At 38.1% G+C, this 18738-nt stretch overlaps 3 protein-coding genes across 3 annotated transcripts; 2 read left to right on the forward strand and 1 right to left on the reverse strand.

Moving 5' to 3' along the window:
* The first annotated feature begins 1430 nt into the window (after nt 1-1430).
* Nucleotides 1431-5414, forward strand: LOC113759093 (peptidyl-prolyl cis-trans isomerase FKBP62-like). The gene is made up of 13 exons (XM_027301707.1): nt 1431-1830; nt 1930-2016; nt 2752-3012; nt 3101-3175; nt 3266-3346; nt 3434-3628; nt 3735-3830; nt 3916-4091; nt 4192-4314; nt 4399-4545; nt 4625-4752; nt 4873-4993; nt 5084-5414. Exons 1-13 carry the CDS (start codon nt 1644-1646, stop codon nt 5132-5134), a joined length of 1728 nt encoding a protein of 575 aa, XP_027157508.1. The 5' UTR covers nt 1431-1643; the 3' UTR covers nt 5135-5414.
* Nucleotides 5415-9184: 3770 nt separating this feature from the next.
* LOC113759687 (40S ribosomal protein S8) lies at nt 9185-11879 on the forward strand. Its single transcript, XM_027302265.1, has 5 exons — nt 9185-9287; nt 9407-9479; nt 10423-10753; nt 11249-11418; nt 11524-11879. Exons 1-5 carry the CDS (start codon nt 9284-9286, stop codon nt 11606-11608), a joined length of 663 nt encoding a protein of 220 aa, XP_027158066.1. The 5' UTR covers nt 9185-9283; the 3' UTR covers nt 11609-11879.
* Nucleotides 11880-15541: 3662 nt separating this feature from the next.
* Nucleotides 15542-18376, reverse strand: LOC113777134 (transcription factor bHLH62-like). Its single transcript, XM_027322178.1, has 8 exons — nt 17321-18376; nt 16987-17205; nt 16832-16897; nt 16664-16732; nt 16494-16562; nt 16194-16397; nt 15972-16074; nt 15542-15876 (listed from the first exon to the last, which is right to left on the reverse strand). The coding sequence occupies exons 1-8, from the start codon at nt 18230-18232 to the stop codon at nt 15839-15841; spliced, it is 1680 nt and encodes a 559-aa protein (XP_027177979.1). The 5' UTR covers nt 18233-18376; the 3' UTR covers nt 15542-15838.
* Nucleotides 18377-18738: the final 362 nt, after the last annotated feature.

Consider the following 18738-nt stretch of genomic DNA (forward strand, 5'->3'; position numbering starts at 1 on the left):
TTTTTTTGAATTAGAGATCTTATACTAGTTATCTTCCAATTAGTGTGAGCAAAGTTAAGATCATGAGATGCAGCTATAAATGTTTGTCAAATTCATCCCATTTGAAATGGATAATAATAATGGCAGTTGAGTTAGTTGAGGATTAAGAAGTTTTGCACGCCATATTCCCCTGTCGAACTTCTTTACTTTAATTAGACCTAAATCCCACTTGCCAATGCAGAAGTACTACGTTTTTTTTTTATCAGACTTTTGAAGTTAGTTAATTAAATCTAATCCCAAATTTAACCTAAAAAACCGGTAACTCTTGAGGCAAACTTGGGAACTTAACTACCCAACCCCCAAACCCCTTAGAATCGATGTGGAACTACGGGAAAGTTAGTAGGGAAGCCTCTACTAGGTCTTAAAGAAGAATCCACTTACCCCAAATACATCCCTTACGTCTTTGTCTTTTTTTATCAGACTTTTGAAGTTAGTTAATTAAACTTAATCCCAAATTTAACCCCAAAAGTCGGCAACTCTTGAGGCAAACTTGGGCACCTAACTACCCAACCCCCAAACCCCTTAGAATCGATGTGGGACTACGAAAAAATTAGTAGAGAAGCCTCTACTAGACCTTAAAAAGAACCACTTACTCCAGATACCTCCCCACGTCTTTGTCTTTTTTTTTAAAGAACCCACTTAAATGAAGAATTACTACGTTACGTTACTCAAGACTTTTTTTGAAGGAAGTAGTGCGTTACTCAACTAGCGGTACGAACCATTATTATTATTTTATGAGTTAATCTTTTCTACACTGACGGTGTATACACTATCAACGTTAGATTCATGACATGTGTGCAAAAGTTGAATTTCAAATTCAAATTTGCATAGTTGTCATTCATCCAACGCTGATAGTGTAAACACTGTCTGTCAGTGTAGGAAAGATTAATCCTTATTTTATTAATACCATAATTGGTAATGGCTACTTCAGCGTCCCCGTTCGCCAATCACAGTTGATCAGTCAACCCGTCCGCCCGAGAGAGTACTGCTTATCCGATAGGAGTCAAATCAATTAATAGTATTAGGACAAGCGAACTTTGCAGCAACACAAAAAACCACAAAATCCGAGCCATTATTATTATTATTATAAGACCAAAATTTTGGTAGATTCATTTTTTAAAGATTTAAATGTTTCAAATTATGTCGCGCTGAAGTTCAATGTTTCAAATGATTGAATCTTTAAAAATCGAATTTACTTAAATTAAATTATATCACTATAATATGTATATTTTTTTTTTGGGGGGTGAAATTCGGGCCGTTGTCTGGTTTCCCAGGTACCGAAGGGCAATTACCGGACGGAGGAGTGCTTAATCCGCAAAAAAAGTAGTGATGATCTCCAGAAGAATCCTGACCCTTCGTCACTCATTTCTACTCTACTCAATATATGCAGTGCTAGTTACCTGCTAAACCCTTATAGAAGACTCCAGAACCCAAGGCTCTTTTAGCTCTCGTCTTTTTATTCTCCGTTAGCACGCCATTCGAAGAGCCTCTCCCCAAGTAATTTAGCTCAAACAGTCTGATTCGTTAGATACATTCTTCTTTTTTCGTGCGAGAATAAAAAGTAAAATACTCCAGGGGTTTACAATTTTATTTAGGGTTGAGACATGGATGAGGATTTTGATATGCCGTCGGCCGAGGGGATGGGCATGGGGATGGATGACATGGATCTGCCGGAGGATAATTCGTTGAAAGTTGGAGAGGAGAAGGAGATCGGAAAGGAAGGGTTGAAGAAGAAGCTTGTTAAAGAGGGTGAAGGCTGGGATACACCTGAAAACGGCGACGAAGTAGAAGGTAATTGTTTCGTAATTAAAGATTCACTAATATTTTGGTATTTCTTCAGTCTTATAATTTTCTTATTTCTCGCTTTTTTCCTTCCTTCGATTGCTGCAGTTCATTACACTGGCACTCTATTGGATGGGACGAAGTTTGATTCCAGCCGTGATAGGGGCACACCGTTCAAGTTCCCCCTCGGTCAAGGTCAGCTAATCCTTAATCCATACTATGATTCCCCCGACTTTCATTTTTAATTTGAAGATTCTTCGTCGGTCTTAACTTGGGTAAAATAGTCTGCATCATCATGGTAATGATAGTTTGACAATATTGGATGTTGTTCTGGGTGCTGTCTATGCATTTTTCTTTTCATATGGCCTACAATATATATATATATATATGTATATATATATGTATATGAACTACTAGACGTAAATTATACAAATCGCATAAATGCTTAGCGACGAATCTGACTCATTGCTACATGGTTTGCCTGGAGTATCGCTGTGTAATATGGTTGTGTAATGGGATAAACTATTTTAATTTGCATGGTGAAATAATACCTTATAATGGATTGTTTCAAAGGCCTAAAGTGAGTGGGAGTATGAAGGGATTGGTGCTAAGCTACCCAGACCAATGCAGTTGGATGTATAGAAATTTTGGGTTAGAAGACCAGCAAGACTGAAAAGTTTGTGTGGTACTTTGAAAATTAAAGCTGTGTTCATAGTGCTCGAGATAGAGAGAGAGAGAGAGAAGTCTGCGTTACTTGACAATTGAAGCTGTGTTGATGGTGCTTCAGAGATAAGAGAGAGAGAGAGCGGGCTGTTACGTGTGTTCAATGTTGCATCTAGAAAAAGTTATGATTCTTCTGTTTGAGCGATAGAAATGCTTGTCATCATTAAGAAATTAAATATTCTGATAAGTTTTCTTGGGTTCCAACAGGACAAGTGATTAAGGGATGGGATCAAGGTATTAAGACAATGAAAAAGGGCGAAAATGCTGTTTTCACTATACCACCTGAGCTCGCCTATGGTGAGTCTGGCTCGCCTCCAACCATTCCTCCAAATGCCACTCTCCAGTTCGATGTTGAATTACTTTCCTGGGTAAGTGTCAAGGACATCTGCAAGGATGGAGGAATATTCAAGAAGATCCTTGCTGAGGGAGAAAAATGGGAACATCCCAAGGATCTTGATGAGGTTTTAGGTAAGTTCATTATTTAGTTTTCATATTGATTTTGCTGTAAGGTTACCTTTGTACCATGCTGATTATGTGCATATATTTTTTGGTGCAGTTAAGTATGAAGCTCGATTGGAAGATGGGACAATAGTTGCAAAATCAGTTGTAGTGGAGTTCGCTGTTCAAGAAGGTTGGCTTCCATTTTTAATCCATATATTTTACATTCCAAGCACTGGTAGGTTTTTGTGTTTAATGACTGGAATATGTTGTCTTTTATTAGGTCACTTCTGTCCTGCTCTTGCCAAGGCTGTGAAGACAATGAAGAAGGGAGAAAAGGTCCTCCTGACAGTGAAACCACAATGTAAGTACAAGTTGCTCAATGGAAGATGCATGCTCTTTTTGATTAGAGATGTGCAGGTCATATTTCATGGATATAATTTTTTTGCAGATGGATTTGGTGAGAAGGGCAAGCCCGCTTCTGGTGATCAAGGTGCTGTCCCAGCAAATGCTACATTGAATATCAATTTGGAGCTAGTATCATGGAAGACTGTCTCTAATGTAACGGATGACAAGAAAGTCATCAAAAAGATCTTGAAAGAAGGAGAGGGTTATGAGAAGCCCAATGAGGGAGCTGTGGTCAAATGTTGGTGTTATATCTTACCTATATATTTTTTTCTTTTTTGGGTTTTGGGAGATTTTTAGACCCCATTTCAGAATATCAAGCTTACAGTTTTCCTTTCTTTCTGTAGTGAAACTTGTTGGGAAACTGCAAGACGGCACCGTTTTTGTCAAGAAGGGTTATGGTGATGATGAAGATGACCTCCTGGAATTTAAAACAGATGAAGGTAACTTTTGCTAGCCTGGACTTCAGATAATTTTTTTTGCTTTGAACTATTTTGCTTTCTGGTTTTGACTTGGCACGCTGAACAGAACAAGTTAATGAGGGTTTGGACAAGGCTGTGATGGCAATGAAAAAGGGTGAAGTTGCTTTGTTGACCATTGCACCTGAGTATGCCTTTGGTTCAACCGAGTCACAGCAGGAGTTGGCTGTTGTTCCTCCAAATTCAACAGTACAGTATGAAGCCGAGCTGGTTTCTTTTGTCAAAGTGAGTTATCTGTGATTTGCATGCATGTCCATGCAAGAAGTCCCATCCAGCAGTATTTCCACCTGCATGTTTAAGTGATAATTTCCTTTATCTTGTTTAGGAGAAGGAATCTTGGGATATGAACACCCAGGAAAAGATTGAAGCTGCTGGCAAAAAGAAGGAAGAAGGTAATGCACTATTTAAGGCTGGGAAATATGCGAGGGCTTCAAAGAGATATGAGAAGGTAAGCATATGTTTATTATGCAATACTGGGTTTTAATTTTTATAAATTTGGAATTTTGTTTAAATCAAGTTTTTCTGTATGCAGGCTGCAAAATACATAGAATACGATACTACTTTTAATGAGGAGGAGAAAAAGCAGTCCAAAGTGTCGAAAATTTCTTGCAATCTGAACAATGCTGCATGCAAGCTGAAACTGAAGGATTACAAGCAAGCAGAAAAGCTCTGTTCTAAGGTTTGAAACTATCTGAGGAGAATCTTGTATCGTTAAGTAATTGTTAGCTAATTGGTGAAAGTCCTCGTGTCCTGTCTAGGTGTTGGAACTTGAAAGTTCAAATGTTAAAGCGCTTTATCGGAGAGGCCAAGCTTACATGAACCTGGCCGACCTGGATCTTGCTGAGCTTGATATTAAGAAAGCACTTGAAATTGATCCTAACAACAGGTATATTCAGAGTTTAGCAGATTCCATTAGCCAGTTGCAGACTCAGTCTGAAGTGGATTGGATCTTAATAGGGCTCTTGTTGCTTGGTTTTGGCTCTAATGACTTTTGTTTTGGGCCCAGGGATGTGAAGCTCGAGTACAAAGCCTTGAAGGAAAAGGTGAAGGAGTACAACAAAAAAGACGCCAAATTTTATGGAAACATGTTTGCCAAGTTGAATAAGTTGGAGTCAGTTGACTTAAATGTATTCTCTCTTGCCTTTGGATCTTTCCTTTCTATTTTGTTACAAAGCATAACCAATTGAGGTTAAATTTTATATATGTATGTGTTGCAGAAAACCGCTCCCAAGGATGCAGAACCAATCAGCATTGACAGCCAGGCTTGAATTTGAGAATAAAAGTCAAAAGTAGCTGACATTTTACAAGTATTGGTTGCCGGGCCTTCTCTCTTTTTTTTTTTTCTTTTTCCGGGAAAAAGTATGAATGTGAGGCTATCTGGTCTTTGGCATGGATGAATGCTTTGAACCGTCTCCAGATTAATTGCTGATATTAACGCTAGTGTTGAAAAATGATTGATGTTGAAACTTTTATATCTGGGTTTCTTCTCATGTTTCCTCGAAATGTCTAATGAAGAAAAATGGATGATCCGAATACTTCCCCTCTACCTTTGTGCGGGGTGGATTGATTTGTGTGCTAGTATTTTAGGATGTCATTTTTTCCGTGGATGGCCCTGTTGACGAGGTTATGCTGGCTGTTTCAATCTGTTGATCTATTTGTCTAGTACCAACTGCTGGCATTCAGTTGGAACTCAATCTAGGGCATGGTTCATCTCTAAATCCATAATGCTTAGGCCCGGGCATCGATATGAAAGTAAATTTAACCTGGATGCTATCTAGTCTTGGCGGTTGGCCCAAAAAAAAAAAAAAATGACTTGGCGGTTGGTTTAATCAAGAGCCTACCCATTTAAGTATTTGTTCAGTGTCATAATGAAAACGTTATGTGTATTCTATTTAATGTTCTGGAAACCTCGGCAGTTAAGGAAATTACCCCTAATTTGTTCCTTATGTTACGATCAATTAAGGGAGTGCTTGTTTCACAGATTGGAATCGGAAATGGAAATGGAATCAAAGTCTCTGGTTTTGGAATTAAACTTTTCATTCCAATATCTAGCGTGGTTCATACATTGGAATTAGTATCATTCCAATTCCTGATGCTTGGTTTGACGAGTGTTTGGGAATTAAATGCAATTAAATTTTAAATTTACCCATGATATAACAATTCTTATAAAACAAAAGAATTACACATACGACAAATTAACATCTCCATAATTGTAACTACAATAATTATAAACTTTTTGATAAAACATAAGAAAATCATAAACCATAAAAAAAATTAATACCAGAAAATAAATATAGTGGTTGTATTAACAAGGAGTAAATTTCCAAAAATAAGGAGTTTTTAAATTAACTTCCCAAAGGGTGGCGATTTTTTAGTATCTTTCCAAAGGGTGAAAAACGCATCCAAAGAATGCGTTCTTCCAAATAAAAACGTAACTTTCAAATACGTTATTTTAATTTTCATAAATTTGTTTAAATATGAAAAATTGGTTAAATAGCGCATAACATACTAGCTCTTTATGAGAAACTAGCAGATTTTATAGTATGTTTTGTACCAACTCTTTATGGGAAACATACCAGTTCTTTATAGAAAAAAATTGGTTAAATAGTGTCCAAAGAAAAACTAGTATGTTTTGTATTTATCATAAATTAAATATGTGAAAGTTAAAAAAAAAAAGAAATTGCCCATAATATACCAGTTCTTTATAGGAAACTGACAGGTTTTGTATTTAATGCATTATTTAACCAATTTTTCATATTTAAACAAATTTACGAAGGTAAGAATGGTAGTTGCCTCCCCCAAAGCTGGGCTTTTGCGCTGTGCCGCTGCTCAAGTCTTTTTTGTTGTGCTCCCCTCCGTTCTCTCTTTCTACTCTTGGCAGCTTATTTTATTTGATTTAGAAAGGATTCAATTCCTTCACTCAGACAACTCCAGAACTCTTTTTTGCTGCCTGCCACTCCTTGGTGACTGACTTCATCAGTAAATCAACTTGACTTTCTTGAAATTTCTGTAAGTTTCTGTTTTCTTAATTTTTGTTTTGTGTATTTTTAAGTTCTTTTGGTGGACTAGAACTGGAATATATGAACTTGGAAAGAATCTTGAATGTTTTTGGATATGGCCTTGTGTGATAGGAAAAGCTTGTAATTTTGCATGCATATTACGCATTTGATGAAAGACCTGAATGATGAATTTGATTTCAGATGGGTTATTCTCAGATTTTTTTTTTCAAGAAATTTTGGATAAGAGATGAAGACTATATGATGAAGAAGAAGAGATAGGAAATCTGACGAAGAAGAAGAATAGAAGGTGCGGCGTGTGATGGAGAGAAAGAGAGGGTAGGTCCGTCATAAATGTTGTTTAAAGGAATAAGTTGAGGGTTTTGTCCAAAACCTTTCAATTTGCTCCGGAATGGGATAAGTCCGATTTTTTAGAAATGATTCCAAAAATTGCATTTCAATAGGCTTAACCAAGCAACAAATAAGGGGTTTATTCCATTCTGTGTTTCTCAAACCCTTTAATCAAGCAGTCCCTAAGTTCTGTATCAATTGTATTTAGGGTTTGTCCTAGAGGCGTCCACTGAATATTAGTATTTAATAAGGATCCACTGTATTAGTACATTGGAAAAGTGAAATTAGATTGAGGAAATATCTAAATGAAGGGGTTTTATAAGTGCTCATTGGTATCTCGTAATTTTTTAATTTGATTAATAACATTTTCTAATTTGATAAATAGCACAAAAGAATTCTAAGCACTTCTAACCAAACATCTTTTCCTCCAATCTAAACCTTTGTCAGAATTATTATTATCTGCTAGCGTATGTTCTATTGGAAAATTCTGATCACAGTGTCCCAACAACTGTGGGGAGAGCCACCCGAGCTAGTGATCAAAATCAATTTAGATGCATCCATTTCAGATCAAATGACACAAACAGGAATAGGAATTGTGACAAGAAAATGGGCAAAAAATATATAGTGAAAGCATGAGGACAGCTAAATGAGCTGAACAAAGGAATTGCCGTAGAAGCTGAGGCCATCAAACATGCTCTAATTTTGGCTAAAGAAGTTGGCTGGAATGTCATTCAGATGTAATCAGACCGCAAGAATGACATAAAAATGATCAACTCCAGATGTGTTAGTAATAACAACTTAGCGACCGTCCGTGAGGATATTGAAGACGCGAGCGATATGTTTGACCAATGCACTTGTCCTTCATTTTACAGATCAGGCAATAGAATTAACCAAATGGATGTCAAGTCAGAAAAGCCTACCCTGTTTTCACTTAATGAAGCTGCGGAGGCAGATATAAGGGTAGTTGCCCTTTTTTTGTAACTATCCTTGTGTTATCAAGTATTTATAATATCACTTATTATCGTTTGACAAAACAAAAAGTCCTAGGACTTCCATGTATTAATTTTCACTTAACCCTAATAAAATTCCAAAATTAGGTATTCTTAGCATTTCAAAGCAGCACTTGTAAGTCATACCTATTTTCTTTAATTTGTTTTATTCTCCCTTTCCATGAGATAAATGTGCATGCTCCAAATAATTTATGAACCACAGTCAATAAAACGAAGGGTGCAAATGAGTCGAATCAAGTCGAATTTTGACCTAATCGAGGCGACTCTCAACCTAGGTTTATAAGCTTGAGCTCGACGAGCACAAAATGTAAAGCTCGAGCTCGAGCTTAAAAAAATAAAAAAATTTTAACAAATAATAAAATATTAGGGATATATATGTAATTTTACTATTAAAATAAAAAAATATATATAATCAAGCTCAAGCCGACTCGTGAACTAACGAGTTTAGTATTTTTTATCTCGATTTCGAGTTCGAATTTGACTTGGTCAATTCAAACTTGACTGAACTTGGACTCGAGCCACTCGCAGCTCTACGTAAACAAAGAAAAAAAATGACAGTAACAAACTGCAAAGCTCAATGTTCCCAAACCCAAACCAAAAAAAAAGAAAGAAAGAGGGAAGGCTTATAAAACGAAAAAAAGTTTAAAAAATAAAATAAAAAGTGACATTGAGTAGTAATTGGTAAATGCCAAGGAAATATTGGACTAATGGTTAGGATTGAAATTCCAATATTTGGAGATTTTGGATTCGAATCCCCCTTCATTCTCTCAATTTTTTAAATTTCATTCATCTCCCGGTGGAGATTTTTTTTTTAAAAAAATTAGTGCTGAATTGGAGACTACCAAGAAAACAAAAATCAAAAGACAAGCCCAAGTGAGCTAGGCCCATCTAGACGGAAGCCCAGTTGCATTGTCCCATTTAGGGTTTTAGCGCTGTTCCATCGGTATCTGAAAGATTTCGAACCATACTAGGTTTTGCTTTTCAGAGCAGAGAGGACTTTGCAGGAAGACTCGTTAGAGTAAAATCTCTCATTTCTTCAAGGCAGCTGCTCTAATCCAACATGGGTATCCTCCGAAAAATCCCTGCTTTCTTGCACTCTCTCTTCGTCTATCAATGACTTTTAAATGGCCTGCTGGGTTTATATTTATGTAATTGTGGATTGTTCTGATGGAATTTTGAATAGGTATCTCGCGGGACTCTATGCACAAGAGGCGTGCCACTGGTGGCAAGAAAAAAGCTTGGAGGAAGAAGCGCAAGTACGTTTGCTGTATTTAGTTTATCTTTGCTGTTGTGGCTCATATTTGGCTAGCTTATTCATGGTGGATTCATCCTCTTGTTAGCTATAGCTTTGGTCTTTTTTGATGTGACATTGAATGGGTTGAACATGAAATTTGGGTTCATACTTGAGAGATCAATTTTCTTTTAATTTTTTGTACTGGCTGACTTTCATTTTTCCAATGGGGTGTTGGAGTTTATGCATTTTGGTTTTGGCCAACGGGTTGAGAGCAAAAGATGTCCAGGATTTGTTCTTTCCTACACGATCTGAATTTGAATTATTTTGGTGTTCCTCCGATGTTCTGATCGTTGTGTGTGGAACTAATTGTAGTATGGAAAGAAGAAGAAAATGATTGTCCCATTTTCTCGAGTCTTTATTTCAAAGTGATGAATGCGGCGTTATATAGAGTAGTTGTGTTCCTGGTTTTACAGATTTCGTTTCTCGTTGTTGAGCTAAGTGAACTTGCTCTTTTTAGTTGACATTGTACTTATGGATTTAACTACCTCTTGCTGCTTCTATATACCTGTGCATCTTTACGGCATTAATTAAGTGCCTTTCGTCTGTATCAGCATGTTTTGTTCGGATTTTAATACTCATGACTTCTTTGCAATGTAGTGGCTATGACTTCCACAATTAAGTTTCAATTTGTCTCGTGTTTTTCATCTTATATAGATGTAATTTTTATGTGGTTTTGTTTTCCCCATTTCATGCAATTGCTGCTGCCTGCTTTCCAATAGAACAAAGTTTTTGCACTATGTTTTGTCCCATGATAAATATTGAGGTATACCTCATGTGTGGTCCAAATTAGGAAAAAACCCGGCATGGTTGGTTGTGAAACTGGTTCTGCATTTACTGCACACGTTTGTCTGCTTTGTCTTGGGCTTCTGCCTGATATATATATGTTTTTTGTTTCTTTTAAAAAGGTATGAGCTTGGTCGCCAGCCAGCAAACACTAAGCTCTCAAGCAACAAGACAGTCAGGAGAGTCCGTGTCCGTGGAGGCAATGTGAAGTGGAGGGCCTTGAGGTTGGACACAGGAAACTATTCTTGGGGTAGTGAGGCTGTCACTCGGAAGACCCGTATTCTTGATGTGATGTACAATGCCTCAAACAATGAGCTTGTCAGGACGCAAACTCTCGTGAAGAGTGCAATTGTTCAGGTTGATGCAGCCCCCTTTAAGCAGTGGTACCTTCAGCATTATGGTGTTGACATTGGTAGGAAGAAGAAGGGGCCTGCTAAGAAGGATACCACTGAGGTATATTGACATCTGTAGTCAATCTTATATACGCTAATAGCGTACACACTCATGGTTGGATGCATGACACATATACAACATTTGGATATCAAATTCAAATTCAAATTATTTGTTATGCATCCAATGATGATAGTGTATAAACTATCAATCTATAGAAGATGAATCCTTTTGTATATGGTAATAAGCACTTTAATTGTGTGAGGATACCTGCGTCCACCATAATCTCCTTCAACAATTCTACTTCAAGTAGTTTGTATTATTGTATTTAGTAATAAGCACTTTAATTGTGTATAATATGCATATACTAATTTGTTGAACCAATCCTCACCCTTTGGAAGATTGGTTACTTTTCTTTCTGCACCTTAGTGGAGCACCCAATAATTGTGACCAATCTGGAAAGAAACAAAAAGAAAAAGAACCAAGGGAACAGTGTTTCTGATGTTTCCAACTAGCCAAATTCCATGATATTTACTTGCTTGTACTATTATATGGCAGGATGGAGAGGCTACTGCTGAGGAAACTAAGAAGAGCAACCATGTTGTCAGGAAACTTGAGAAGCGCCAGCAAGGCCGCACACTTGATCCTCACATTGAGGAGCAATTTGGGGGTGGTAGATTGCTGGCCTGCATATCTTCTCGCCCAGGTCAATGTGGCAGAGCAGATGGGTAAGCTCAAGCAGTCATACCGGCTTTTTTTATTTTAGTTTACTACTGTTTCTCAGTTGCAGCGCCATCACACTTGTTTGCTCTTGTTGGATGAGTTTTTTGCAGTTACATCTTGGAGGGTAAAGAGCTCGAGTTCTATATGAAGAAAATTCAGAGGAAGAAAGGCAAGGCTTCTGGTGGTGCTGCTTAATCAGAATTCTATGTTCTTTTCTTGGGGGTCTTATAATAGAATTTTAGGTTTTTATGCTTCCTTAAGCTTTTGTCACCTGTACTTTAGCGGCACAGGAAAGGTTGCTGGAACATTTTCAGCTACTTAATTGCTAAAATTTTGAGTCTTTTCTTCTCCCTTTATGAATTAATTATATGGTCGTTGTTAGACATTTCAGAGTACTAGTCTTTGACAAGCAAGCTGTCTGATTTGCTCGTGCTTTAAATTCGAATTTCCACCTCTTTTGAACTTCTTTATGTTTGCCCTCATTTCTTTTCCCATTTGATCCCCATGAATCTGTTCGAAAATTTGACCGTTTTGGTGTGTTATTGTCAGCTGCAGTTTCTCGTCTCGTAGTTACTAACACTAGACCTGAAAAGCGTTTTACAATTTGACAAACTGAGAAGCTTGTTCTCCACAAAAATTGGTGATGCGGGAGGTCAAGGGTTCTAACAAATTATCAGAATATGTGACGGTCTTCATTGATCAGTTTCGATGGAGTTTTTATTTGCATCAAGTCCCCTCCTCTCCCTAAAATAGGTTAGGTTAGATTATAGAAATTTTATCATATCGACAAAAAAAAAAAAAGAGAAGCTTGTTCTCCGGAGCGAAAAGATTTAGCCGGTTGACCTCTAGGTCGTTGAGGCGGGCCAATGGGGTAATATGGGTGACTGCACATGTCGGTACACGTTTAGGCAATGGACTCCCAGGGCCCAGTTGCTTACAAGCAGTGTGTGTTGGGTAAGTGGCCCAGTTGCATTAGCGCTCTTAGCACAATTATCCTGAAATAGGCCTTATTGTTGCGTGCTGCCCGAGTGGCGTTACGTGACATCTTCCGAACCCGCTAAGTCAGCCTCAAATCTTGGCCTTCCAAATCGAGCCTGAAGGCCGAAATTTGTTTTATTATTAGTTTTTTTTTTGTCAGCAAAAATACATTTGTATAACCTAATTTATCCTAATCTAGGGGAGGGGGAACCTAAGGAGGTTGTTGTAGGGGGCTAGTGGGTATACAGACCCAACTAGACTAAAGGAGTGTTCTGACACAATCCTTAGATTTTTTTCACCTACAACCCAAGGAGGAACTTAAGTCCCTCCCTGATGGCCACTGAGCCATTGGCCCAGTGGTTGTTTTATTAGTAGTTCAATAGTCGAAATACAAGTATTAGTGCAGATTAGGCACCATATTGCTTCTTCCCTCAAACTACACGAAAATGATAATAATAACCACCATCTGGTAAGAAGGGGAAGGCACACGCATGGACAGGTACGACTGAACCAAATATCAGATGCATCAAAAACTTATCCATGGAAACGCTGATTTTCCTTCCAAGTGCAGGAAAAAGCACTTAAAAAACACAGTTGTAAAGCAGGATTGGCATCGGGCAAAGTTTGGTAGAACACATTATTATAACAATGGCCCTCCTTTGTCTGTGCGTTCTTTCTCCCCCATGGAAGGAATATAATGCTCACCAAAGTGCATGGGAAAGACCATAAAAGAAAAGGACGTCCACAACCACAACTCTCTGGTTAAGAAGAAGGATATTGATTACTGCTACTTTTAGCACTACCCTTTTGCCTCAACCAAACAAAAATGTCAGCTTAGTGCATTTTCATTTTTGAATCCTTTTCTTTTTGGAATTTTATTCATCTACTACACTACACCCATATATCTATCTCTTTGCTTTTCTTTTCACCATAAAGCCGGCTAAACTTTGGATTAGACTATTCAGAATTGGACGAATAACACAGATAGATAGCTCGCAGAATCTCTCAGTGGAGGGTGATTCCCAAAAATAGTGGATCAATTGCGTTTTGAAGAAGTAAAATCCCAAATGGGGGCAAGGTCCAAGTCCTACAACATGACGTGCAAGAAAAGATGTACCCACATCATCTTTCACTCTCCCATTCGTGTGTGTTTGTAAAAGTAGAAGACTTGGAAATCCCGGGTCATTCAATTTGCAGATTCCTTAAACTCTCTGCTTCTACATGAAGCCTTCAAGAATTTTTGAAGCGACTTATTATGCAGATTGGAGCCGCCTCAAGGCACTGAAACCAGTTGTACTTGTACTCCAATCTAGTAAAAAAACCACTAATTATTTGTCCAATCAAACAGCTTGTATTTGACAAAATGAAAGAAGTTAAAGGACGAAGCCAGCACACCCAAATTCCGTGCATGGAGACATTTGGTTTTTCTCACAGGTTTAAATATACAAACGGTATATGTATTGTTCCCTACTTGCAATGTTCCATTTCGATTAGACAAATGCAAACGAAAGACACAAAAAAGGGCAACAAGATATATTGCATTTGCCAAACCAATCAAAATTCGTACCACAAGCTTAAGCTATTTGAGGGTCATATAGGATTTCTAAATAGCGACATTTTGCACGCTTCTTTCTATCTCCTCCCTCAAGGTCTCCCCCTCTCTTTCTCTGTCTTTTTTTTTTTTTTTTTTTGGTGGGGATGGGTTTTGGAGTGGTGGATTTAAAATCAATCAAGCTTGAATGATCACTCGTGCTAGAGACATGGTTTAAAGTTGCGGTCACGGTTCGGTCCGTTTTACATTGATCTCGATATATCAATCGTGATGTCGGTAAGACATAAATTTTTGAAATATTTAATATTATAAAAATTATTTTAAAAAATAATTAAAAAATTAGCAAAAATAATAAAAATTTGAGTTGACTCGGAATGATTCGGAACAACTCGGACTTGACTTGGAATATGCTACTACTTACTTGTATGACCATCCATTAGGTATACTTCATTCCTTGTGTCTAAAATTACAGATAGTTCAATGAACTTTAGATTATGATGCCGGTAAACAGTGAATTCTGCCTTTAATTTAATGAGAATTTTTGTTGTTATTATTATTATTTTTTTCTAAAGAAGATGATCGAAGCCTAAAAGACATCTTTCAAACAGGGGAAATAATTGAGAGACATGCATGTGTGTATATATATATATACATGATTGCTTTGTTGTCTAATTCGTGTTATACGACAAGTCTGTCACTTAAACAAATTTGTTGAATAGTATACTAATTTGTTGTTTAACTCTTCCCGAGTGAAAAGATCGTCTCAAAAGAATCTTTCTGATAATTGCATCACACACACACACACTGATCAGGAGACCAATAATACAAAACTCTCATTAATTTAAAATATGTAAAGGCTGCAACGCAGCAGAAATCTTTTGTTAAACCCAATAAGCTCTTCTTGATTGTTAACAAACCGCCTCCCATCCAATTAGGTAATATATATCTATCTCCCTTGGACTAGAGGCATCTTTCCATACCTCAAAACTCCACTACATTGCCTTCACCTTTTCCTGTTCATAAATATATATATATTTTTTTAATTTTTGTTGAAAAGAGGGAGGGACGCTAAAAGGATATAAAATCAAAGCCAGATTCATTGGGTCTAGTCAGAATCTCACCAATTGCCAACCTGGGATTCTTTTGGTGCCATATTTTCTTTTGTTATATCATGCAAACTGAATAGTTCCAAATCTGCTTGATTGGCTCATTTTCTTTCTTCTTCAGCTGCCACTGTGAAAGAAGGTTCTGTCGCTGGGTGGGTAATAGTAGTAGCAATCCTGGAAAATAATTCAAGAGCCCAAAAATTGTGGCATGAATCGTGGTGGTTGACTAAAGCTCCGGTTAACCCCGAGTCTTAATCATTTGTATTAAGACTTTTGCAAATAGGAGGTACCCACTCATACAGCTGGTTACAACAGCATTAGTGAAAAATCATAGCCACCAGAAAACGCGATTTGACATGATGCAACTTTGACACCAACCCAATGAAAATCTAATAAAGATTCTTCCTCCGTCTATCTTGTTCAATTGAATAACCACCACCGATCCAATTTTGGGACAATGAGAGCTCTTAAAGAAAAGCTGATGAATTATCATTGCTCGAACAAGAATATATATTACTATATATATCTTACAGAGATGACAGTGCTGTACGTTGCACTGGAATACACATGATTATCTAGTCAAGAAATATGCTACCGATAGTGTAGTACAGTAACCTCCTAATAAAAATGCTTCCAGACAAATCAATCACTGACAGAGAGATTAGAATCTATAAATGGGTGACAGCCCATTCATCAAAAAACCAATTGAACTGCTAGTCTCTTCGTATATGTACAGTAGTAGCCTACTCTTGCTTCCAGGCCTTGACTTGAAAATAAGGTACGCAGTGCTCAAAGCTCAATTTTCATGCGGGACGTTTGGTTTGCAACTGCAAGATAACGAATCCATTACAACCTTAAAAGAAACTAATAAGGCGAAATTATACGGTCATATATAATTCCCCGTTACTCTTTTTATCTTTACCAGGAAAGGTTTGTGAATGGAATAATGCTGCATCCGTGTCAGGGTTATGGCTGTACCCCATCCGAACAATGCTGTGCAAGTCATCTTCGCAGAATCCGGGGAACTGGATCAAATTGATGCATAGAATTAAATGATGGAAAAAAAATTTATCCAACCGTGTTATTTTTCCTTTGATTCTGTTCTGTATTGACATTAACCCCACAATTGTCCGTGGAAAATCACCTGAGATAGACCTTCAGTAAATCCATCTAGATGAGGTAATTGAAGTCCTAGGTTGCGGCACAATGCAGTAGTGTCTATCTGGTCCACTGAGCCATTGTTGCTCTGTAGTTCCTGATTTTGTTGGGACGGGTTCTTGTACAGAGCTGGTTCCGAGGTATCCATTGGGAACAGGGGGGGAGGTAAAGAGGCATTTGGTTGATATAGCTGAAGATTCAGGAGGGGACCAGTGCATCTCAGTTCAATGGAATTAAATTTGAGGATATAAACAACAATTTTACACGAAAGATACAATACGCTTACATCCTTAGATAAGATATTATCCATGTTATCTAATCTTGGATTGACTGAAGCTAACTTCATCGACAGGAACTGCAGTGAAAAGCACAAGAAGATCATTAGCAGAAGTGAAGTGACACACAGTATTGATTAATAATGAACCGTGTAGACATGCCTAACTGATTTTCATTCACCTCGACTTGGCGTTGCAATGATTGGACATAATTTATAATCTCATCGAGCATAAGGGCTTTTCCAGTCACCTAGATGACAAAGTCAGACATGTTACTACAAAAATCCCTTGTACAGTAAGTCTAAAGCGCTACTAAAAGAAAATCCCAATTGCAACTTTGTCTAGGCACCTTATTGCAGCCTGGTACAAGATCTTGGAGAAGCTTCATTCTTTCACTGATCTTCTCTCGTCTGACCTAATTAAATCATAATAGAAACAAAGCAATTAGAAAAACCGGAAATTCATGATGGAATGATTCTCCTAAAAAATGGATATATTGCTCACTCTTTCTGCTAAACTGTGGCTGTCTGTAGCTTGACCCCTTCTTGCTCTGACATGAATGTAGTCCTTGGGAGGCTCAGGGGGCCTCTGATTTGCCTTATCATCCCCAGTTTTGTTGTCGCTACCCTTCCTCTCCTCAATTTTAACGCCTTGATCATCACTCGCAGTGGCTTCCGTCATCTTGGATCGCTTCGCATTTGAATCAATATCCGCTTCAGCTCCCTGGAGTGAATATCTCTCCCAAATTAATTACTAATCACTTTCTCAACTCACTTAAAACTATAGAAAAAGAAATTGGTCAAGGGTGGGGTCGGTTCAATTTTCCATGAAACAATACCTTGTTATGATTAGCCGCCTGACTTGAACCATCTTCCTTGGCTTTTCCTCTGGCAACAGCTTTCCTTTTCCTGGGATTCGATTCATTGGGAGTTTTCAACCCAGTTTCCCCACTTGGCACTTGCTCAGATACAGAGGACTCCTCGTTAGAATTGGCAGCAGCTAGAGGTACTTTGTTCACCGTGTTATCTGAACTCGGAATTAGGCCATCGATAGGCCTCGTCTCCATCTGGGATTGACCTAAATTGTTGTTTTCGAGTGGAGGAGATCCACCTCGCTTGAGCAAAGGGCTACTTGAGGCCCTCGGCAACTTCCCATTCGCCACGGTTGGAGTACTAGATCCATATGGCAACTCCGCATTATTATGTACTCCAAACTGACTCGTTCTGCCGTTGAAACTGCGACTCCCAAAGCAAGAAAACTTGGCAGCCCGCTCGGCAAATCCTGGATCAGCCGAGAGGGCAGGCAAAGGCGGGTTCGGGGCCACAGAATTTCGCAAATTGGAGAAATTCTCGTTCAAAACCGGCACCTGTAGCTTAGGTGGGGAGGTCAAGGGCATTGTACTGTAGCAAGAAGTGTTACAGCTAGCATAAGAAGCTGCGCCGGGTGGAAATGGCTGCGGCAGGTCCCCGGAGCTGCAAACGGGGCCCAGTTTTTTAATTAATTCTCGGAATGCAAGAGCCTCAACAGGCACAGAGGAATTGGGGGCCATGGCGGATGACACCATTGAGCTCAAAGCCGAGCCATGTCGGGCATAGTGATCAGCTGGTTTGTCCCAATTAGGATTCAAACAACAATTTGAAGCCTCGCCGGACGAGCAATTTAGCTCCGGAGCTGGGGAGAAAGAATTCCAGGCTTCAAATTGGAGAGGCAGTTGAGTTCCAGCAGCATTCAGGAAATACTCTTTATCCATGGAGCTTCTGTACCTTTTGATTTTCGTTATGCCTCTAAATTTTAGTACTTATTTTACTTGCATAAATTAATTATACTACAGTTACAAGAAACAGGGTGATCGGAAAAGAAAGTAGGAGTCGCAGTGAAAGGGAGAGAAAGAAGAGAAAGGGGGAAGGGAAAGGGGAGGGTGCTGATGAAGTTATATAGTCGAAAAGGGAACGGTTTTTTTGACCTTTTGTGGCTTATTTTAGGGTACGTTTGGTTAGATGTAAATGTCTTCCGCTGGGAATGTTTTATTTTATTTAGTATCCAACTACGCGCCAAAATCCATTTTCGAGACAATTTGTTGATATTTTAGTGACAAATGAAAAATTCTCGCACAAGGTTCTGTTTGGTGTAAAAAAGTATTAGCATGATAGGATAGATTCTACAATAACAACTATAAGGAGATTTTGACAAATAACATGGATGGTAATTGATAGAGTAACTAAAACTAGTCAGAATCTTACAAATATAAGGAAGAGT

The sequence above is a fragment of the Coffea eugenioides genome, chromosome 1, assembly GCF_003713205.1.
Source record: "Coffea eugenioides isolate CCC68of chromosome 1, Ceug_1.0, whole genome shotgun sequence".
Classification (NCBI taxonomy): domain Eukaryota; kingdom Viridiplantae; phylum Streptophyta; class Magnoliopsida; order Gentianales; family Rubiaceae; genus Coffea; species Coffea eugenioides.